We start from the raw sequence: 15,172 nt of genomic DNA, 5'->3' as shown, positions 1-15,172 counted from the left end.
TATTAGCTATCAATACTTGCTTCCCGTATTTAACTTTACCGTACCGTACCAGTACGGGACCAGTACCGAGTACGAGACTGAGTATTATATTATAATTATATGAATTTATATGAATTTCACTTAAAAATGATTTTTTTAAATAAAATGTAAATTTAGGAGTGCAAATGGAACAACTATATCATATCTTTTATTATAGCAAAAATATGTGCACGGCCTTTTTTTTGGGTGTGTTCCCTATCACCCTTCATTTCTTATACCGTCACGCTTCCACCCATACCAATTTTATGCATACAGCATCAAAAAACACCCGGGTGCCTAGACACCCAGTGTTTAGCGGGTGCACTTAGAGTGGAAGTGGCTTGCAGCAGTTCTCATCTGGGCACACCCACACACGCACACACTCGCCCACACGCGAAAGGGAAAATATAGCATACATTTCGGCTGTTGCTATTTTCGCGTGGCCTTTGCATGTTAAGTTTATGCTTTATCGTTTATTGCGCACACTGACACAGGCATAAACGTATATTGCCCACATAATTTAACAAACATTTCATTTATATGCGCATCGGCCTGCGATTGTGTTGGTTTTCTGTGTGCGGATGTGTTACATTTACGACCTCCCAGATGGTCAAGTCGCAACACACCGAGAAAAATTATGAACAAATTGTAACCAATATTTAGTAAATAATATATAATAATATAAAAATATTAACATATTTTAATTTAACCGTTTTTCAACATCAAATGTTTGCTTTTAATAGCCTTTATTATATTAATAGGATTTTGTTTTGAAATTATCTATGTATTTATAGGCTCCCCACATACTTTGTACTTATATATTTGATTTGCCATTATTTTTGTTTTCCTTATGTGCAGAACCGAACGCATAAAGGGCAGCTCCAGATGGCCAGGAACTTCGGCTGGGCACATGTCCGCCAATGAGGCGTACTTAATGATTATGGCATTTGTTGTTTTTATTTATTTACATTTATTTATCTGACCGGCCGCCTTGGCCGTGGGCACTCGCTTTTGTTTTGGCCATTATTTTTATAGCCCAGTGGGCCGACTTCCCCTTGTGGCCATCGCATCGAATAGCCGTTGACCACTCCATTTGTGTTTTGTTTTCGGAAGCTTACTCGCGCATATTTATATTTGCTGTGGATAAGCCGCTTAGCCCGGGAGCATCGACATTTATTGCCGTCAACTAATGTCCTGCAGTTATTTGTTGGACATTTAAGCCTGGCACATTTTGGGGATTTCAGCTCGGCGGCGAACAATGAACTCCTTGGCGCTGCGACGCCAGTGACCCCTTTTCGGACAAACTGAAGCTTATAAATGCCAAGAACAAATGAGCAAAAATTGCACATCCGCCCGAGCATCAAAAGGATAAGGCGGAAGTGCAGGAGACACTTCGGCCTTGGACGCCAGTTGCCATCCTGGTGGGTACTCAAAATAAATTTCGAGCAAAAAGCTCAAGCGATTTCGAAATCCCCGCCCATCGGCAGCCCGCATAAAAATACTCGATGACAGGACCAGAAATGTCTCGGTTATGGGGTCTGTGGGTCTTGGACTCTTTGGCAATCCGGGATATCATTTAATGTCTGGTGGTTTTCTCCCTCAGTGCAGCCGAAATTGGATTAAACTGTTGCAAGTTCATAAAACAAACAACCAAATTTGAAAAGTTGCGAGTGGCAGCAGCAGTCGAAAACTTTGCCATGCTGCCTGAACTTGAAATTTACGTTAGTTAAATTATCAACTTCAGCGTCTGGACAAAAAAACTTTCTGTGCAAAACAAAGTCGTCGCTGCGTCCTTGTATTTTAAAGGAGTTTGCCGCGTCTGCTGGGTAATCGGATTTTCTTTTCCTGAATTTTCTAAAAATTCTGGACTCTCTTCTCTATAAATCTGATATTGTTCAGCAAGTAAGTCTTTTATTTTCCTAGATAACTAGTAAGACGACTTTAAATCTATAAAGCGAATATATCCTACAAATATTTAAATTGATTTTAGATAGTTTTAAAAAATCATAGCATTATTTCACTCTGTAGTTTTTACTTCGAGGACATAGATTGTGGTAACCATATCTCACTGTAACCAACGAACTTTGTCCGCAACGCCCACTTCCAGCAGTAATAAGCGTCATGTGTGTAATTTCGGCTTAAGATGGCCAACAATGTAAGCGGTTTAAATGTGAAACATTGTTGGCCACCCAGGCATCAGTTTATTGGATTTGGCGGTACTCAGCAAGTGTGAGGAAAAATTATAGCCGACTGCCAGCGGACTTTGCTTCACACTTAAGCCGCTTAGCCAGCGAAAAGCCAACTACAAATTACAACTTATTATACAAGTTGAATCAACCGACTTCCAGGCAATTTGTGGCGGCTGAAAATGAAGATCCGTTTTATAAGCAGGAAACGCACACATAAATTGGTTAATTTGTACACGAGCTCATATGTTGCCGGACTTCTTTATTCATTTACAAACATATTTCTGGCATTATTCACGTTGCATTAAACTAGGCGTTAATAGTAATGAATACATAACAAAACAAGTTTTAAATTTCACAAATCGAGTTTAGAATTGTGTTTCTAAATTTTGCTGCCGATAATTTTCAGACTAAGTCAACAATCGTGGGAATCGTGGGAATGGATGCCGGGTCTGGTGCGGTTGTTTTTGGATCAAGTGGGGTCTGTAAATACTTCTCAAGCGGTATAGAATCCACGAAGACTATTTTAAAGTAAACTAGATTAGATATGCACACGCATACGGATGTGTAACTATTTCTGTATATAAATATAGAGGCTGTGTTGGTAATTCTATTCCTGATTCAGGTTCTTGATCACGTAATTAACAATGAGGGCAAAAATTGCAAAGCAGATAATGATCACCAGGTTTGAATAGACAGACTGCCAGTTTAGATAGGAGTTCCGTGCACTATTCTGCACCGCCGCTCCTCCGCCGCTGGCCAAATCCGCCTGACCCGCCGCCCCGCCATCGATTGCGTCCGCTGCATTCAGTGGATTGGCCAAGCCGCCCGCCGCCAGATTGCCATCCGCAGATGCCAGGCTCGCTCCGTTGGCCAGTCCGTTGGAACGCTTTACTCCGTTTGCACCGGATCCGTCCACAGCAGCTGCCGCCTGTGTTCTCTGCAGCCGCTGCTTGATCTCGTTGACCATCTCTGGAAACAGTTCACAGAAGTTGGTGTTGCGCAGGTTAAATGCTAGTGATTTTTGAGCAAACATTTGCTTGTCATAGTTCGATGATTCGATGGATCCGAGTGTGGGTGTACTCTCCAGCTGTGAAGGATTTAAGATTGGCTTACTCAAACGCATGAACATGTATTCGTTATAACTTACCATGAAGCTCAGCAGTCCAGTGAGAATGGTGCCTACGCACCAAGTCGGGTTCCAAGTGTCCGGATGAAAATCTGAAAACCACGATAGTGAGGATAAGTTATATGTTTAGAACAATGGAATCTACACAGATTGCAGCTAGCATGTGCTACAGTAAAATCTATTTGAAAGGTCGCCAAAAACATATTTGAAAGTCCATCGGCTTCGTTAAACATAACTAACTATTCAGGGTTCAAAGTATAGTGGTTTGTAAGCCTGTAGTTACTAGCCTTTCTTTAATGTGCCACAACTGTGACAACCAATCCGCTTTATTTCTAGCTGTGTATTCATACTCCTACGGATATGGAACTGACACATACCTGATATACTCAAACACAGTCTGGTGTTGGTCTTGAAACGACCGTTCGGCGTCAGCATGTAGATGGATGGCGGCTTGAAGGGGAACTCGCGCGGAAAAAGCAGGGTGCCGTGGTAGTAGCCGCCGTAGTAAGGCGAGTCCTCCGGCCCCTTGACGCAGTAGTGCCACTCGAGGATGTTGTTGGGCAGCGGCTCGGCGGTGATGTACGGCAGGGGATCCCGCTTGAGGCGCATATAGTCCTGCTTCATGCGCGACACAGCAGTGGGTTGCTTCCGGCCGCCGGACGCCGACGACGAGGACATGGTGTTGTTTTGGTTTTGCTAATTTTTAACGAACTTAATTACTACCGCCCGAGTTTGAAAACCTAAACGATGATCGAACGCGAGTGGCTTACTGGCTTTTCTCTCAGTGTAGCAGATAAGATAGCGACGTGGCCCTGTGGAATAATTTGCAAATCAATTAGACTCGTATCTGGTCGCATAAATACCAATACGTACCGTCCTTCTCCTGAATTTCGAAGCTGTCGAAGGTTCTTGTTCGGTTTGTTTATCATGCGATGGATTTCAGTCTCGCCAGCTCGGTTGTTTATTGTTTGCTTTTCTAGTACTGGCAGCCAACCTCGGTAACAAGTGCGTTTTCTAATTGTTGTTGCTTCTGTTACTGCGCTTTTGTTGATTTTTTTAAATTGCACTGAAATTGAGTGAGAAAACAACGCACACACACACACAATCACACACGTGTGGGGGACAACTAGGGCTGGACTTTGGTGAGATTTGGTAGTGCCACGGGTTTACTCTGCTACAGTGGATGCCCCTAATTTGTATTAATCACTCGTGGGGTTACTTATCCGGATTCTGGAGCTGGCAATATCTTAATTTACTCTTTTATTTTGGCATGAGGAATTTAGTGGTACCGTGTGCAGAAATTAGTTTCATCTCCAATTTAGTGTTACCAGAGTCTATGTTGTCTTGCTCACCACGTGGTGAAGGAGGGAAACTTTGCTGCATACGGTGAAAAAATTGGATTGAGTGGTTGGTGTATCCGCTAATTAACTGATTTTCAAATCTATTCAATTCTTTAAAAACAGTGAATAAGAAAGATCTATAGACATTGAAGCGCGAAAGTGTTTTAGCCAATTTTCTCGACTATCTAATACCTTTACCGTTACTTAGCTTGTTTCAATGCGAGGTAAATTAAGATATGATAAAAAGAAGAAAGGACTCTTCGAAAAGAGAGCATTTTTACGTATTTAGTATACCCTTTCAGTAACGGTACATCTCGGAATCCTTATGACAATATTTTAAGACATACAAAGTAAATACTTTACAAATAAACATGTGTGTTTCGCCTCTACTGTTATCACGCTCTCATTGATAACGATCGTTATCTTTTAAAGTGCGGAATGTTTTTGAAACTTGGTAAGTAAACATTGCCAAACAGTACAGCTTGTTTTTATAGAAATGGAATCCAAGACACATGAAAGTGGATCAACGGACGATTACAGGGATTACAGGGCATCGGCATCTCGCATTAATTTGGACTTCGTCACGCCGATTAATGGGTTAATGAGTTGTGGATGACAGTTGTTCAAACTGATATGGGCATACAACGGAGGCCAAAATATTAGCAATAGCGGAACTTGAACTGTAATTTAAACTACATATTAAATTGATTGTTATATAAACTCAAATCATAAGAGCTGCACTTTAAATGATGGGCTGTAATTTATGATTTTTAAAAATTGAGGTCTATCTTAAGTGGTTTTTAATGACTATTTTTATTCTAATATAATTCGATTGTAAAACAGCACTATTAATAGTTTAATGTTTTCTTTATTTACAATGTGTGAAAAGTTCTTAGTATTTATTATTATTTTGCCCCGCTGTCGATTGCCGAACCTACACATAGAAACCTCAATGATAAGCTCAGATCGCTGGGTTTGTTATTCCTACAAAGCAGGGCATTCGGAGGGGGTTGGCCGGACAAGATTTCTTATCAATCCTCGCGTCTGTTTTTGGTCAACGCCGGCGGCGGGCGCACAGTTGCCGTTCCACCAGCAGAAAGTGCAGTACTCACTGTCCGCGTAATTAACCCATTGAATAATGTCGGCAATCGGAAAGATCGGATTCCTGGGGGGCGGAAACATGGCCAAGGCTTTGGCTAAAGGCTTCCTAGCCGCAGGTGAGAAAGTCCATGAATCCACTACTAAAAAAACTTTGTAGTCTGACATACTTTGTGCTAGACAATAGATAAGACGCATTTGGATATGCAATATTTATATGTACTAACATCGTCTTATAATTAGATATAAAAGGATAGGACGTTAAGAATTTTATCATCTAATAGAAACATTTCCTATTTCATTTCCTAGGCCTGGCCAAACCCAATACCCTGATAGCCAGCGTGCATCCGGCAGATAAGCTCTCCCTGCAGTCCTTTCAATCCCTGGGAGTGGAAACAGTGGTCAATAATGCACCTGTTGTGCAGCAATCGGATGTGGTCTTCGTGTCCGTGAAACCCCAAGTGGTTCCCTCGGTTTTATCGGAGATTCAGCCACTGAGCTCGGGCAAACTATTCCTTTCCGTGGCTATGGGCATCACTTTGTCCTCCATCGAGTCCAGTTTATCTCCACAAGCTCGTGTCATCCGTGTGATGCCCAATCTGCCAGCTGTCGTGTGTTCCGGCTGTTCGGTTTTCGTTCGCGGATCCAAGGCCACCGATGCAGATGCGGAGATTACCCAGAAGCTGTTGCAATCCGTGGGCACTTGTGAGCCGGTGGATGAGTCCCAGTTGGATGTGGTTACTGCTCTGAGCGGAAGTGGACCGGCCTATGTGTTCGTGATGATTGAGGCCTTGGCGGATGGAGCCGTTCACATGGGCATGCCCAGGGATCTGGCCTATCGTCTGGCATCGCAAACAGTCCTGGGCGCTGGTCATATGGTGCGAGATAGTGGTATGCATCCCGGACAACTCAAGGATGGGGTCACAAGTCCGGCGGGATCGACAGCAGCGGCGCTTAGACAACTCGAGCTGTCAGGTAAGTTGGAATGATGACGCACTCGCTTATCGCCGCCAATTCAACCTTTGATGTCGATTGCAGGTTTTCGGGCAGCGGTGTCTGGAGCGGTGGAACAGGCGACGCTGAGATGCCAGCAAATCTCGGGAAAGACGACGTAGGCACATAGGATTATCATATACAGATACGTAGATTGGGGTGGGTCAATTTTGTTAATAAACTTATAGTAGTTAAAGGAAGTCGTTAAATGAATATATAGTTTTATCAAGAAGAATCCTATTTATATTTTGGTAATGTATGTTGTTGCTATAGTCCTTTCAAAGAGCAATGATGAAATATTTCACTTTAATCGACCCACCCTTGTGCTTAATGTGGGTTAGTAGCTTTGCATGACTATAAAAACTGTGAAGGCCGATTTCGTGATACTAAAATATAAGCAAAATGCTATATTCTTTACTCTCAGCTTAGTTTATAGTCTAGCTAAAAATAACTAATTCAAAGTCGAGCCTAAAACTTCTTCTTCTTTTTGGCCCGAGCCAGCTCATTGAGCTCGCCCTGTTGCACGGATGCCTCCTGGTAAATGCGCTTAACCTTCTCGTGGCGCTCCTTGTCACTGTGGATATGAAATACAATAGATTAGAAAGGAGGGGTTGACTTGTAAATGAAACACAAACCTTTGCAGGGTCTGTTTGAGCCTAAGCGTCTGGACGAAGGCCGTATCTCTGCGTATTTCTCGAATGGCACCCTTCTTCTCGCGCTTGATCTTGTGCAGCAGCTTGGCCCGCTCTTCCTTGGCCTTGGACATCTTGGGACGCCGTTTGTCATCGTAAACCGCCTCGAATCGTGGTTCCAGCAACCTGAGAGCCTTGGGCTTCTTTTCCGCCGGAGCCAGAGGTTTCATTTTCTGCGCAGCCAGCTTCTCCGCCAGTTCGGTGGCTTCCTTGTGGTGCTGATGCACATGCTCGGGATACGAGTCCAGTGGAAGACGGGAGAGTAGTCTCAGGAAGGGTTGAGCTAGGTAGCAGGCACCGTCATGCTCTTCCACCAGCTGGAGAGCTTCCTTGATTAGCAGAAGGGAAGTGTCCAGTGCTCGAACTTTGAAGTCTGGAGTGATCGTCTGGGTGACCAAGTCCGACGGCTGCATCCGTTGGGGCTCCAACTTTGTGGATTCCATGTTAGCTGGAAGTGCTAGGAGCTTGCTCAATGGACCATCCCGCTCAAAGGGCGGCGTGATCTCCAACTGCTCCACATCCCTCTTGGGTATGGACATGTGTACAATGCCCTGCAGGAAATTGAATATGGCCGGAACCAGTCTCTTAGATTGGGACACAAACTCCAAGACTACGGTGACCAGGAACAAGCCCATGGATATTTCCTGGCGCGTTCGCACTCGTGATCTGGACAGGACGTGTTGCATGAATATAAAGCAAGGAGTGACCACCGGATGGCGGAAATCGGAAGTCGAGTACAAGTTGGCCACTAGTTTGAAGTACACCAAAGTGTCCAGTGAAGGATACATCTTGTGATTTTTCCTGAACTCTCCGTACTTCTCTTTGATCACCTCCAGCAATGTATTGGACATGCGCTCGGGATTCAGTTGCGTTAATTCATATAAGTGAGGCATGAGCTTTGAAAGCAACTGGAAGTGTTCGCGAATGTCCTGCTCGCTGGCATCCTCAAACAAATCCTTTAGATATTGCAGCAGAAATGAGTACAACTTAACCACGTTCTCGCGGTTAACACCTTCCAGTTTGGGATGATTGCATTTTATGATCCTTTCGATAATGGTGACTTTCTGGGCCGTAGCATGCTTGGAGAGAAGCTCTGTGAAGTTCTCGTATGTCTTGGGCATCTTGATAGTAAACGGAATACTGGTGTCCAAGGAGGCGGGTATTGTATCCGCAGACTTTTTCGCTTTCTTTTTGCTAGCCTTTGGAGCTTCTTCTGGCTCTGATTCACTTTCAGATTCCTTGAGATCGCTCAGATTGTCGACCTCTGAATCACTCTCCTCATCCGAGTCCTCCTCTTCCTCTTCTTCCCCCTCCTCGTCATCGTCGTCCTCATTTTCGTTTCCCTTCGCCTCGGCTTCCTTCTTTCCATTGAGATGCGTGCCCAGATTGCCGTCCAAATCGTAAGCGAGTGTATCATCTCCCTCGTCACCTTCACCAGCCAAGAAATAGCCATCATCCAGGTCATCAGCGGATCGGTGCTTGGGTTTGGCAATGGAGGTCTCCTCTTCCTCCTCGCCATCTGCTCGCATGCGACGAAGCCGCTCGTTCTCGAGCTTCTCTAATCGAGCTGCCTCCTGCTTGGCCAGCTCATCTGGATTGATTAGCTTATCCGCGACACTGCCACGAGGCTCGAAGATCATCTCCTTGAGCAGCTTATCGTAGGCATCTGGCGGTGGCTTGGCATCCTGCACATCCTTCGTGGCCTTGGCGACCAGCGGTAGCAGAAGCTTATAGTTGGCATCCAGTTTCTCGGTGAGATCAAACACTTCATCCTTCTCTTTGGCGATTTCGTTCTTTCGTCGTTTTTGCTCAACGATCATCTCATCGATGGCCGCCTGGCGATCCTGGGCAGAGTCTCCCTCTCCGCCAAAATGGGCAGCAGCAGTGAAGTCGGCTGGAAGGATTTAAGAGTTAGTTGTACGTTGTAAAGTACAAACTTTTGGGTATACCATCTAATGCCTCATCGTCTAGCTCCTCGTCGTCGGAGCGCTCGTCCCTGTACTGTTCAATCTCCTCCAGAGTTTGTCCCCTGTGCGTCAGTAGCTCGTCGTCGTTGAGGTTGAACTTCTCCGCTTTTTGGTTGGAGCGCACTTGGGACATCTTTTCGGCCAAGTAGCGGGCATTCATCACGGACTCGGTTAGCTGATCGCCACTCAAGTGTTTGCCAATTCGATTATCCCTGAAGCGATTGGTCTTGTGCTTCACGGCGAACTGTTGACCCAAGGTCTGTGCTCGTTTCTGCAGGGCCTTGGCCCGCGACACGCCCGGCATTCCTCTGTCATGCTTGCAGATTCTCCCCAGAATCTTGAACTTCTCCTTGTTCACGTGCACATCGAAGGGATTGCCCCGCTTGCTGGACTGTGCCGTCGAGTTGTCGAAGGGATTGGCCGACTTGGTTGTCTTTTTGGCGTAAACCGCATCTGCGCTGGCCTTCTTTCCTTTGGCCACCATTGTTTTATATCGCGTTTTACGGATAAATTAAACCGAGTTCATGGAGCAAAACAAAACACCTCACACGTGCAACCCAATAACGGACTAGCGCGTTTATAAAATGCCGAAATCAGTGTTGGCTAATCCTGCAAACAGTCACGTCCAATGGTAATGGGAACAGTTTCAATTCGAGCTGTGACTACAAATTAATCATAATTTCCTGTATAAGAATGTAGTTTTTCCATGTCAATGTAAATGTTAAACTACACAATTAAAGTCTTTGTTTTGGTAGGTACTTCGAAAAACTATATTATATTAGAACCAAACGGAACATACACTGTATTTAAGTCATGTAACATTAACAATATTAAGGGTAGATCAAGAGTACGGTGCTTTAATTTGAAAATTTCGTAATCAAAGGAATCAAGTTGTATATTTTTGAGTGGATTACTGAATTATTTGTTATATTGTTATATTGTATTGTTATCACATTTCATTTATAATAGCTAAAACGTTAATTCGATATATATAAGATTTCGTGGAATTCCTTGATACATTATCCGCTGAAATGTAACAGTTACCGCTGGTCATCACTAATGGCATGCCTTTTCCAGCACTGAACCACGTCGCCATTTTCGTTTCGTTCCTTGCCACAAAAATTTTCACACGCAACGCCGCATACTGAAAAATTGGTTTTTACTTTATAAAGCGTGTTCGGAGCTTTTATAACTTTGCGTGGCTACAGTCAGTGAGTTCTTGGTGTGAAGGTGGTGAAAAAAGCATGAGCGCCACGCCGCCGGACCTACTTTCGTTGTCGGCGTCCCGAGAAGTCTCGGCCGCAGTCGCCGCCTCTGCCAACGGAGGCAGCGGCAGAAGCGCTGATAAGGAGCGCTCACGTTCCAGAGATCGTGGGCGAGACAAGGACAGGAAGAAGAGGTGCGTGCGTTGTAGGCAGACCGATTTTGTACCCCTGTCCTCTTAGCTTTTCACACCCTTTTCCGGTGTACACGTATTTAAACAATGTGCTTTTATAAAAGCAGGACTTCTATTAATATTATTTGGCACATAATAACCTCTTCTCAACTTTGCAGGGACAAAGACAGCAGGGACCGGGACAGTCGCCGGCGGGACGATCGCGGCGACCGAGATCGTGACCGGGAACGCGACAGGGATTCCCGCTCGCACCGCAGCAAGTCGCGCAATTACGACGACGGAGACAGACGAAGGAAGCGATCGCGCAGCAGGGATCGTGACCGCAAGCGGGACAGAGATCGCGACTCCCGCTCCAGGCGCAGTAGCTCGCGGGGTGGACGTGATGATTATGACCGGAGTCGTCGACGCCGCTCACGCAGTCGCAGCTACGAGCGTCGACGCAATGATCGAGGTGGTCAGAGAGATCAACGAGACCAGCCTTCGCAAAGGAGCAGCCGAGAACGCACACATGTGAACCCCTTCGACACATCCAACAGTCGAAACTCATTGAATCAGGATCACGATCAACCCAGAATCCCGTCGCTCTTCGACCGACAGCAGGGATTGGAAACCATCAGGGAGGAAGGACGTGAGCAGCGCTTTGACCTTACCCAGACCATCCAGGAGCTAATGGGCAATGCTGGAGGCAACAAGGGATTCGCCTCGTTCTTTAATAACCAGAACAGCAACGACTCCACCAGCAATGGAGCATTCGATAACTCAGGTTGGTATTAGAATAGTGCAGAAATGTATATCCTTTGGCTTTAGCATGCACATTTTATTAAATCTTGTTTCCTTATTTAGCGGACAGCGCTGCGGAGCGAAAGAGGAAGCGAAAATCTCGCTGGGGCGGCAGTGAAAACGACAAGACCTTCATTCCTGGAATGCCCACAATTCTGCCCTCCACCCTGGACCCAGCACAGCAGGAGGCCTACCTAGGTAATACTATGCCCCAAATCTTTGCTGATCCCGCAACTAAGTTAGCCCTTAAGCACTTTAACTAGTTCTAAGTTTAATGACAAACTATTAAGGATGAATACAGAGAGAAAGTCACACTTCAGAATCAGACGCTGGGGACGTGCAGCTGCCGCAGATATCGTAAACCAAACTTAAATCTGAAATCAACAACAAACGGCATTGAGCATCATATAATAATCTCTCGTTCTCTTTTTGAAGGGATTCCGGCGTGGCACACAAACGTTACGAAACGATACGACATGAGTTGCATTCCAAATCCAATTCGCAAACAGAGCATTAATATGTCTGTTAAGCTTTTATTTATTTTTGCAGAGGTTAATACGCATTTAAACTAATCAAATTAAACCCCCACTTAATTAATTAATTAATTAACTCAATTGTAACGCTCACAGCATTTTCAGTTAGTTTAGGAGCGGACACACTAAGCGATTCAAGTCTCAATAGCCTCAATATCACTTTACCCTCCCCCCATTTAATTGATATCTCTCCCATTCTCTAGAAAATCAACATGTGACGTTTACTAATGTCGAGGTTGCGCTCGATTTTCTTCCTTCTTTTCTAACGCCTTCTAATTGCAGTTCAATTTCAAATCGAGGAGATTAGCCGCAAGCTGCGAACCGGCGACCTGGGCATCACGCAAAATCCGGAAGAAAGGTTTGATACAGTTCTCTCTACCCCACTGAGTCTCTCAATCTAAGGTCTCGTCCGTGTGAGGCCAATGATCGTTACCAGCCACCCACTGCAGCACTACATCTACCCCGAAATGATGGATTCCGGTCCGGAAGGATGCGCCCATGAGTCCAACAGGTTTCATTGTGGCATGCCATTGATTTCCGGTTGCACATGTATCTCCTTTACCATTTAAGATCCGTTGAGTGGTGTATCACTCTTAATTCAGTTGTTAGTACAGTAAAAGTCGGTTCGTTTCGAAATTAATTTGATCTATAGAGTAGCTTTAAAATTTACTAGTAACCGATATTTATTGTATTTAACATCACATGAATTTAAAGTTATAAAGTTTTGTCCACTTCCGTGTAACGCCCTAACTAGTTAAACCGAAGTTAAACACTCGTGCTTGGAGTGAAAAAAAGGGAAAAGAGGCTGTCTGGAGGCAAAACGAATGATCTGAGTTTTGTAGCTAATTTGCTTATAAAAATAATTATTTTTAACTAATAACACTCTTCAAGGGTTTCTAGAGGCAGCGATCATGTCATTGATCGATTGAATGATACCACCCAAAGGGGCAACCAATAAGTAAGAGCCTGAGGATAACCGGAATAGATTCTACATCTTCATTAATGCCAATTCTTCTTTTCTTCCACTAAGCGTCCCGGTAGTTCGGGTTTCTCGCAAAGAAACTCAGGGTGCGGCAGTAACAGAAACGAAATAGATACAGCTACCGAATCGAACGAATTAATCAAAATTCTTCTTTTCTTAATTCCCCAGCAAATAATTCTTTTCCGCTAATGCTAATGCTAATGAAAACTTGATTAATGAATTTGATTTGCAACTTACAGCATATTCGATTACAGTTACTAGTTAGTACGTACGTTAAGATCAATAAGTCTAGCGCCAATAGCATCCTGTCGTCTAGAAGCTCCAGATCAGTCTCACCAAAGTCGCCTCTTCCCTCTGCTCCTCTCATCCACAGGTCGCCCTCGCCGGAGCCCATTTATAGTTCTGATGGCAAGCGGTTGAACACCCGTGAGTTCCGCTACAGGAAGCGACTGGAAGAACAGCGTCATCAACTGATCGTCAAAATGCAGACGGTCAACCCGGAGTTCAAGCCGCCAGCGGATTACAAGTAAGTACTTTTTATAGTTCGCCGATGGCAATGTTTCGGACCACGTCTAATTGAATTATTGTGTCTTCAGACCGCCAGTCACTCGTGTCAGCGACAAAGTGCTGATTCCACAGGAGCAGCACCCTGACATCAATTTTGTGGGTCTGCTCATCGGGCCGCGAGGCAACACGCTCAAGGCTATGGAGAAGGATACGGGCGCGAAGATCATAATTCGTGGCAAGGGATCTGTGAAGGAGGGCAAAGTGGGCCGAAAGGATGGCCAACCGTTGCCGGGCGAGGATGAGCCACTGCATGCTTTCATTACCGCCCCCAATCCAGAGGCGGTGCGCAAGGCAGTGGACAAAATCAAAGACGTCATCCGTCAGGGTATTGAAGTGCCCGAAGGTCATAATGATCTCCGTAGAATGCAGTTGCGAGAACTGGCTCAGCTGAATGGAACACTTCGAGAGAATGATATCCAACGCTGTACGTGTGGCTCAACGGACCACAAGTCCTGGCAATGTCCAGATAAGCCGATCATCACGAACACCATAGTGTGCACCTCATGTGGCGGTACCGGTCATTTGACCAAGGATTGCCGCAACAAGCGTCCAGGATCCGGAGTACCCGGCATGGCCTGCGAAGATTCCCAGGCTAAGATTGACGAGGAGTATATGAGTTTGATGGCCGAATTGGGGGAAGGACCACCGCCGCCATCCGCTTCTGCTAAGACCGATCCGCCGGCCAGTAATGGACCGCAGTTGCACCGGGCCAGCTATAGCATTTTTGACAAAAAGCCCTCCCAGATGCAGGCCATCCAGTCGCCACCGAGCTCCTCGTCGCGAGATCACCAGCGCGACCTGGGCGGATGGGGAGCGGCGGCGCACGATCACGGCATGGGCATGGAGCACGGTATGGGATTGGACCAGCACGGTTTGGCAGCGATGGATCACGGCATGAGCCTTGGCATGGAGCACGCAATGGCGGCCTATGTGCCGGCACCGCCGGGCACCCAAGCACCGCCTCCGATGCCGCCGCCGCTGATGCCGTGGATGAGCGCACCGCAGCCTCCGCCGCCGGCGACAGAACCGCTGAATCCACCTATACCGGGCACCTTGCCACCGCTAATCCCGCCGCCACCTGGCACCAGTGCCCCGCCCATGCCGCCGTGGGGTGGAGGCGCTTACAGTGGCTGGGGCGGCGGCTATGCGCCGCCTCCACCTCCGCCCTGCGCACCGCCGCCACCAGCCTTGAGCCTGTCGCAGCCGCCACCACCTCCACCGCCATCCGCTTGAGCATTTGGACTCCATAAGATCGATCCCGAGAACACTCAGCTGCTCCAACGATAGTGCTCGACCCTGTGAGACTGTCCCTGCAATCAATTATGAAAGTAATTTTAAACCCAGACCACATATTCGCTTTCACCATAAAAGATAACCGATTCAAACCTACAAAACTAATTTGTATTTACGATGCTTCAAATAAAGGACGGAATTAAATAGTTTTTAATTCGATAAAACCACTAAATCGGCAGTTTGAATAGCAAGTAATCA

At 45.8% G+C, this 15,172-nt stretch overlaps 4 protein-coding genes across 6 annotated transcripts; 2 read left to right on the top strand and 2 right to left on the bottom strand.

Moving 5' to 3' along the window:
• Positions 1 to 2,425: 2,425 nt before the first annotated feature.
• On the bottom strand, positions 2,426 to 4,642 carry LOC6616741 (ubiquitin-conjugating enzyme E2 J2). Its single transcript, XM_002041042.2, has 5 exons — positions 4,207 to 4,642; positions 4,104 to 4,145; positions 3,711 to 4,029; positions 3,355 to 3,425; positions 2,426 to 3,294 (listed from the first exon to the last, which is right to left on the bottom strand). Exons 3-5 carry the CDS (start codon positions 4,009 to 4,011, stop codon positions 2,815 to 2,817), a joined length of 852 nt encoding a protein of 283 aa, XP_002041078.1. The 5' UTR covers positions 4,012 to 4,029; positions 4,104 to 4,145; positions 4,207 to 4,642; the 3' UTR covers positions 2,426 to 2,814.
• A 454-nt stretch (positions 4,643 to 5,096) lies between these two features.
• Positions 5,097 to 6,964, top strand: LOC6616740 (pyrroline-5-carboxylate reductase 3). 2 transcript variants are annotated; one of them, XM_032720890.1, is made up of 3 exons: positions 5,097 to 5,127; positions 6,081 to 6,746; positions 6,810 to 6,964. In XM_032720890.1, the coding sequence occupies exons 1-3, from the start codon at positions 5,112 to 5,114 to the stop codon at positions 6,884 to 6,886; spliced, it is 759 nt and encodes a 252-aa protein (XP_032576781.1). In that variant the 5' UTR covers positions 5,097 to 5,111; the 3' UTR covers positions 6,887 to 6,964. The 2 variants fall into 2 exon arrangements, with proteins under 2 accessions (XP_032576781.1, XP_002041077.1); XM_002041041.2 differs by lacking the exon at positions 5,097 to 5,127 and adding an exon at positions 5,747 to 5,890.
• A 17-nt stretch (positions 6,965 to 6,981) lies between these two features.
• LOC116801429 (nucleolar protein 14 homolog) lies at positions 6,982 to 9,991 on the bottom strand. Its single transcript, XM_032720889.1, has 3 exons — positions 9,406 to 9,991; positions 7,400 to 9,350; positions 6,982 to 7,338 (listed from the first exon to the last, which is right to left on the bottom strand). The coding sequence occupies exons 1-3, from the start codon at positions 9,905 to 9,907 to the stop codon at positions 7,233 to 7,235; spliced, it is 2,559 nt and encodes an 852-aa protein (XP_032576780.1). The 5' UTR covers positions 9,908 to 9,991; the 3' UTR covers positions 6,982 to 7,232.
• A 523-nt stretch (positions 9,992 to 10,514) lies between these two features.
• On the top strand, positions 10,515 to 15,146 carry LOC116801440 (splicing factor 1). 2 transcript variants are annotated; one of them, XM_032721005.1, is made up of 6 exons: positions 10,517 to 10,822; positions 10,978 to 11,582; positions 11,663 to 11,797; positions 12,415 to 12,490; positions 13,488 to 13,640; positions 13,711 to 15,146. In XM_032721005.1, exons 1-6 carry the CDS (start codon positions 10,668 to 10,670, stop codon positions 14,912 to 14,914), a joined length of 2,328 nt encoding a protein of 775 aa, XP_032576896.1. In that variant the 5' UTR covers positions 10,517 to 10,667; the 3' UTR covers positions 14,915 to 15,146. The 2 variants fall into 2 exon arrangements, with proteins under 2 accessions (XP_032576897.1, XP_032576896.1); XM_032721006.1 differs by lacking the exons at positions 12,415 to 12,490; positions 13,711 to 15,146 and having other exon boundaries at positions 10,515 to 10,822; positions 13,488 to 13,629.
• Positions 15,147 to 15,172: the final 26 nt, after the last annotated feature.

This window comes from Drosophila sechellia, chromosome 3R (assembly GCF_004382195.2).
Source record: "Drosophila sechellia strain sech25 chromosome 3R, ASM438219v1, whole genome shotgun sequence".
NCBI classification, from domain to species: Eukaryota; Metazoa; Arthropoda; class Insecta; order Diptera; family Drosophilidae; genus Drosophila; species Drosophila sechellia.
The sequence above is the reverse complement of the archived record's forward strand: the minus strand, read 5'-3'. Positions and strand labels throughout refer to the sequence as shown.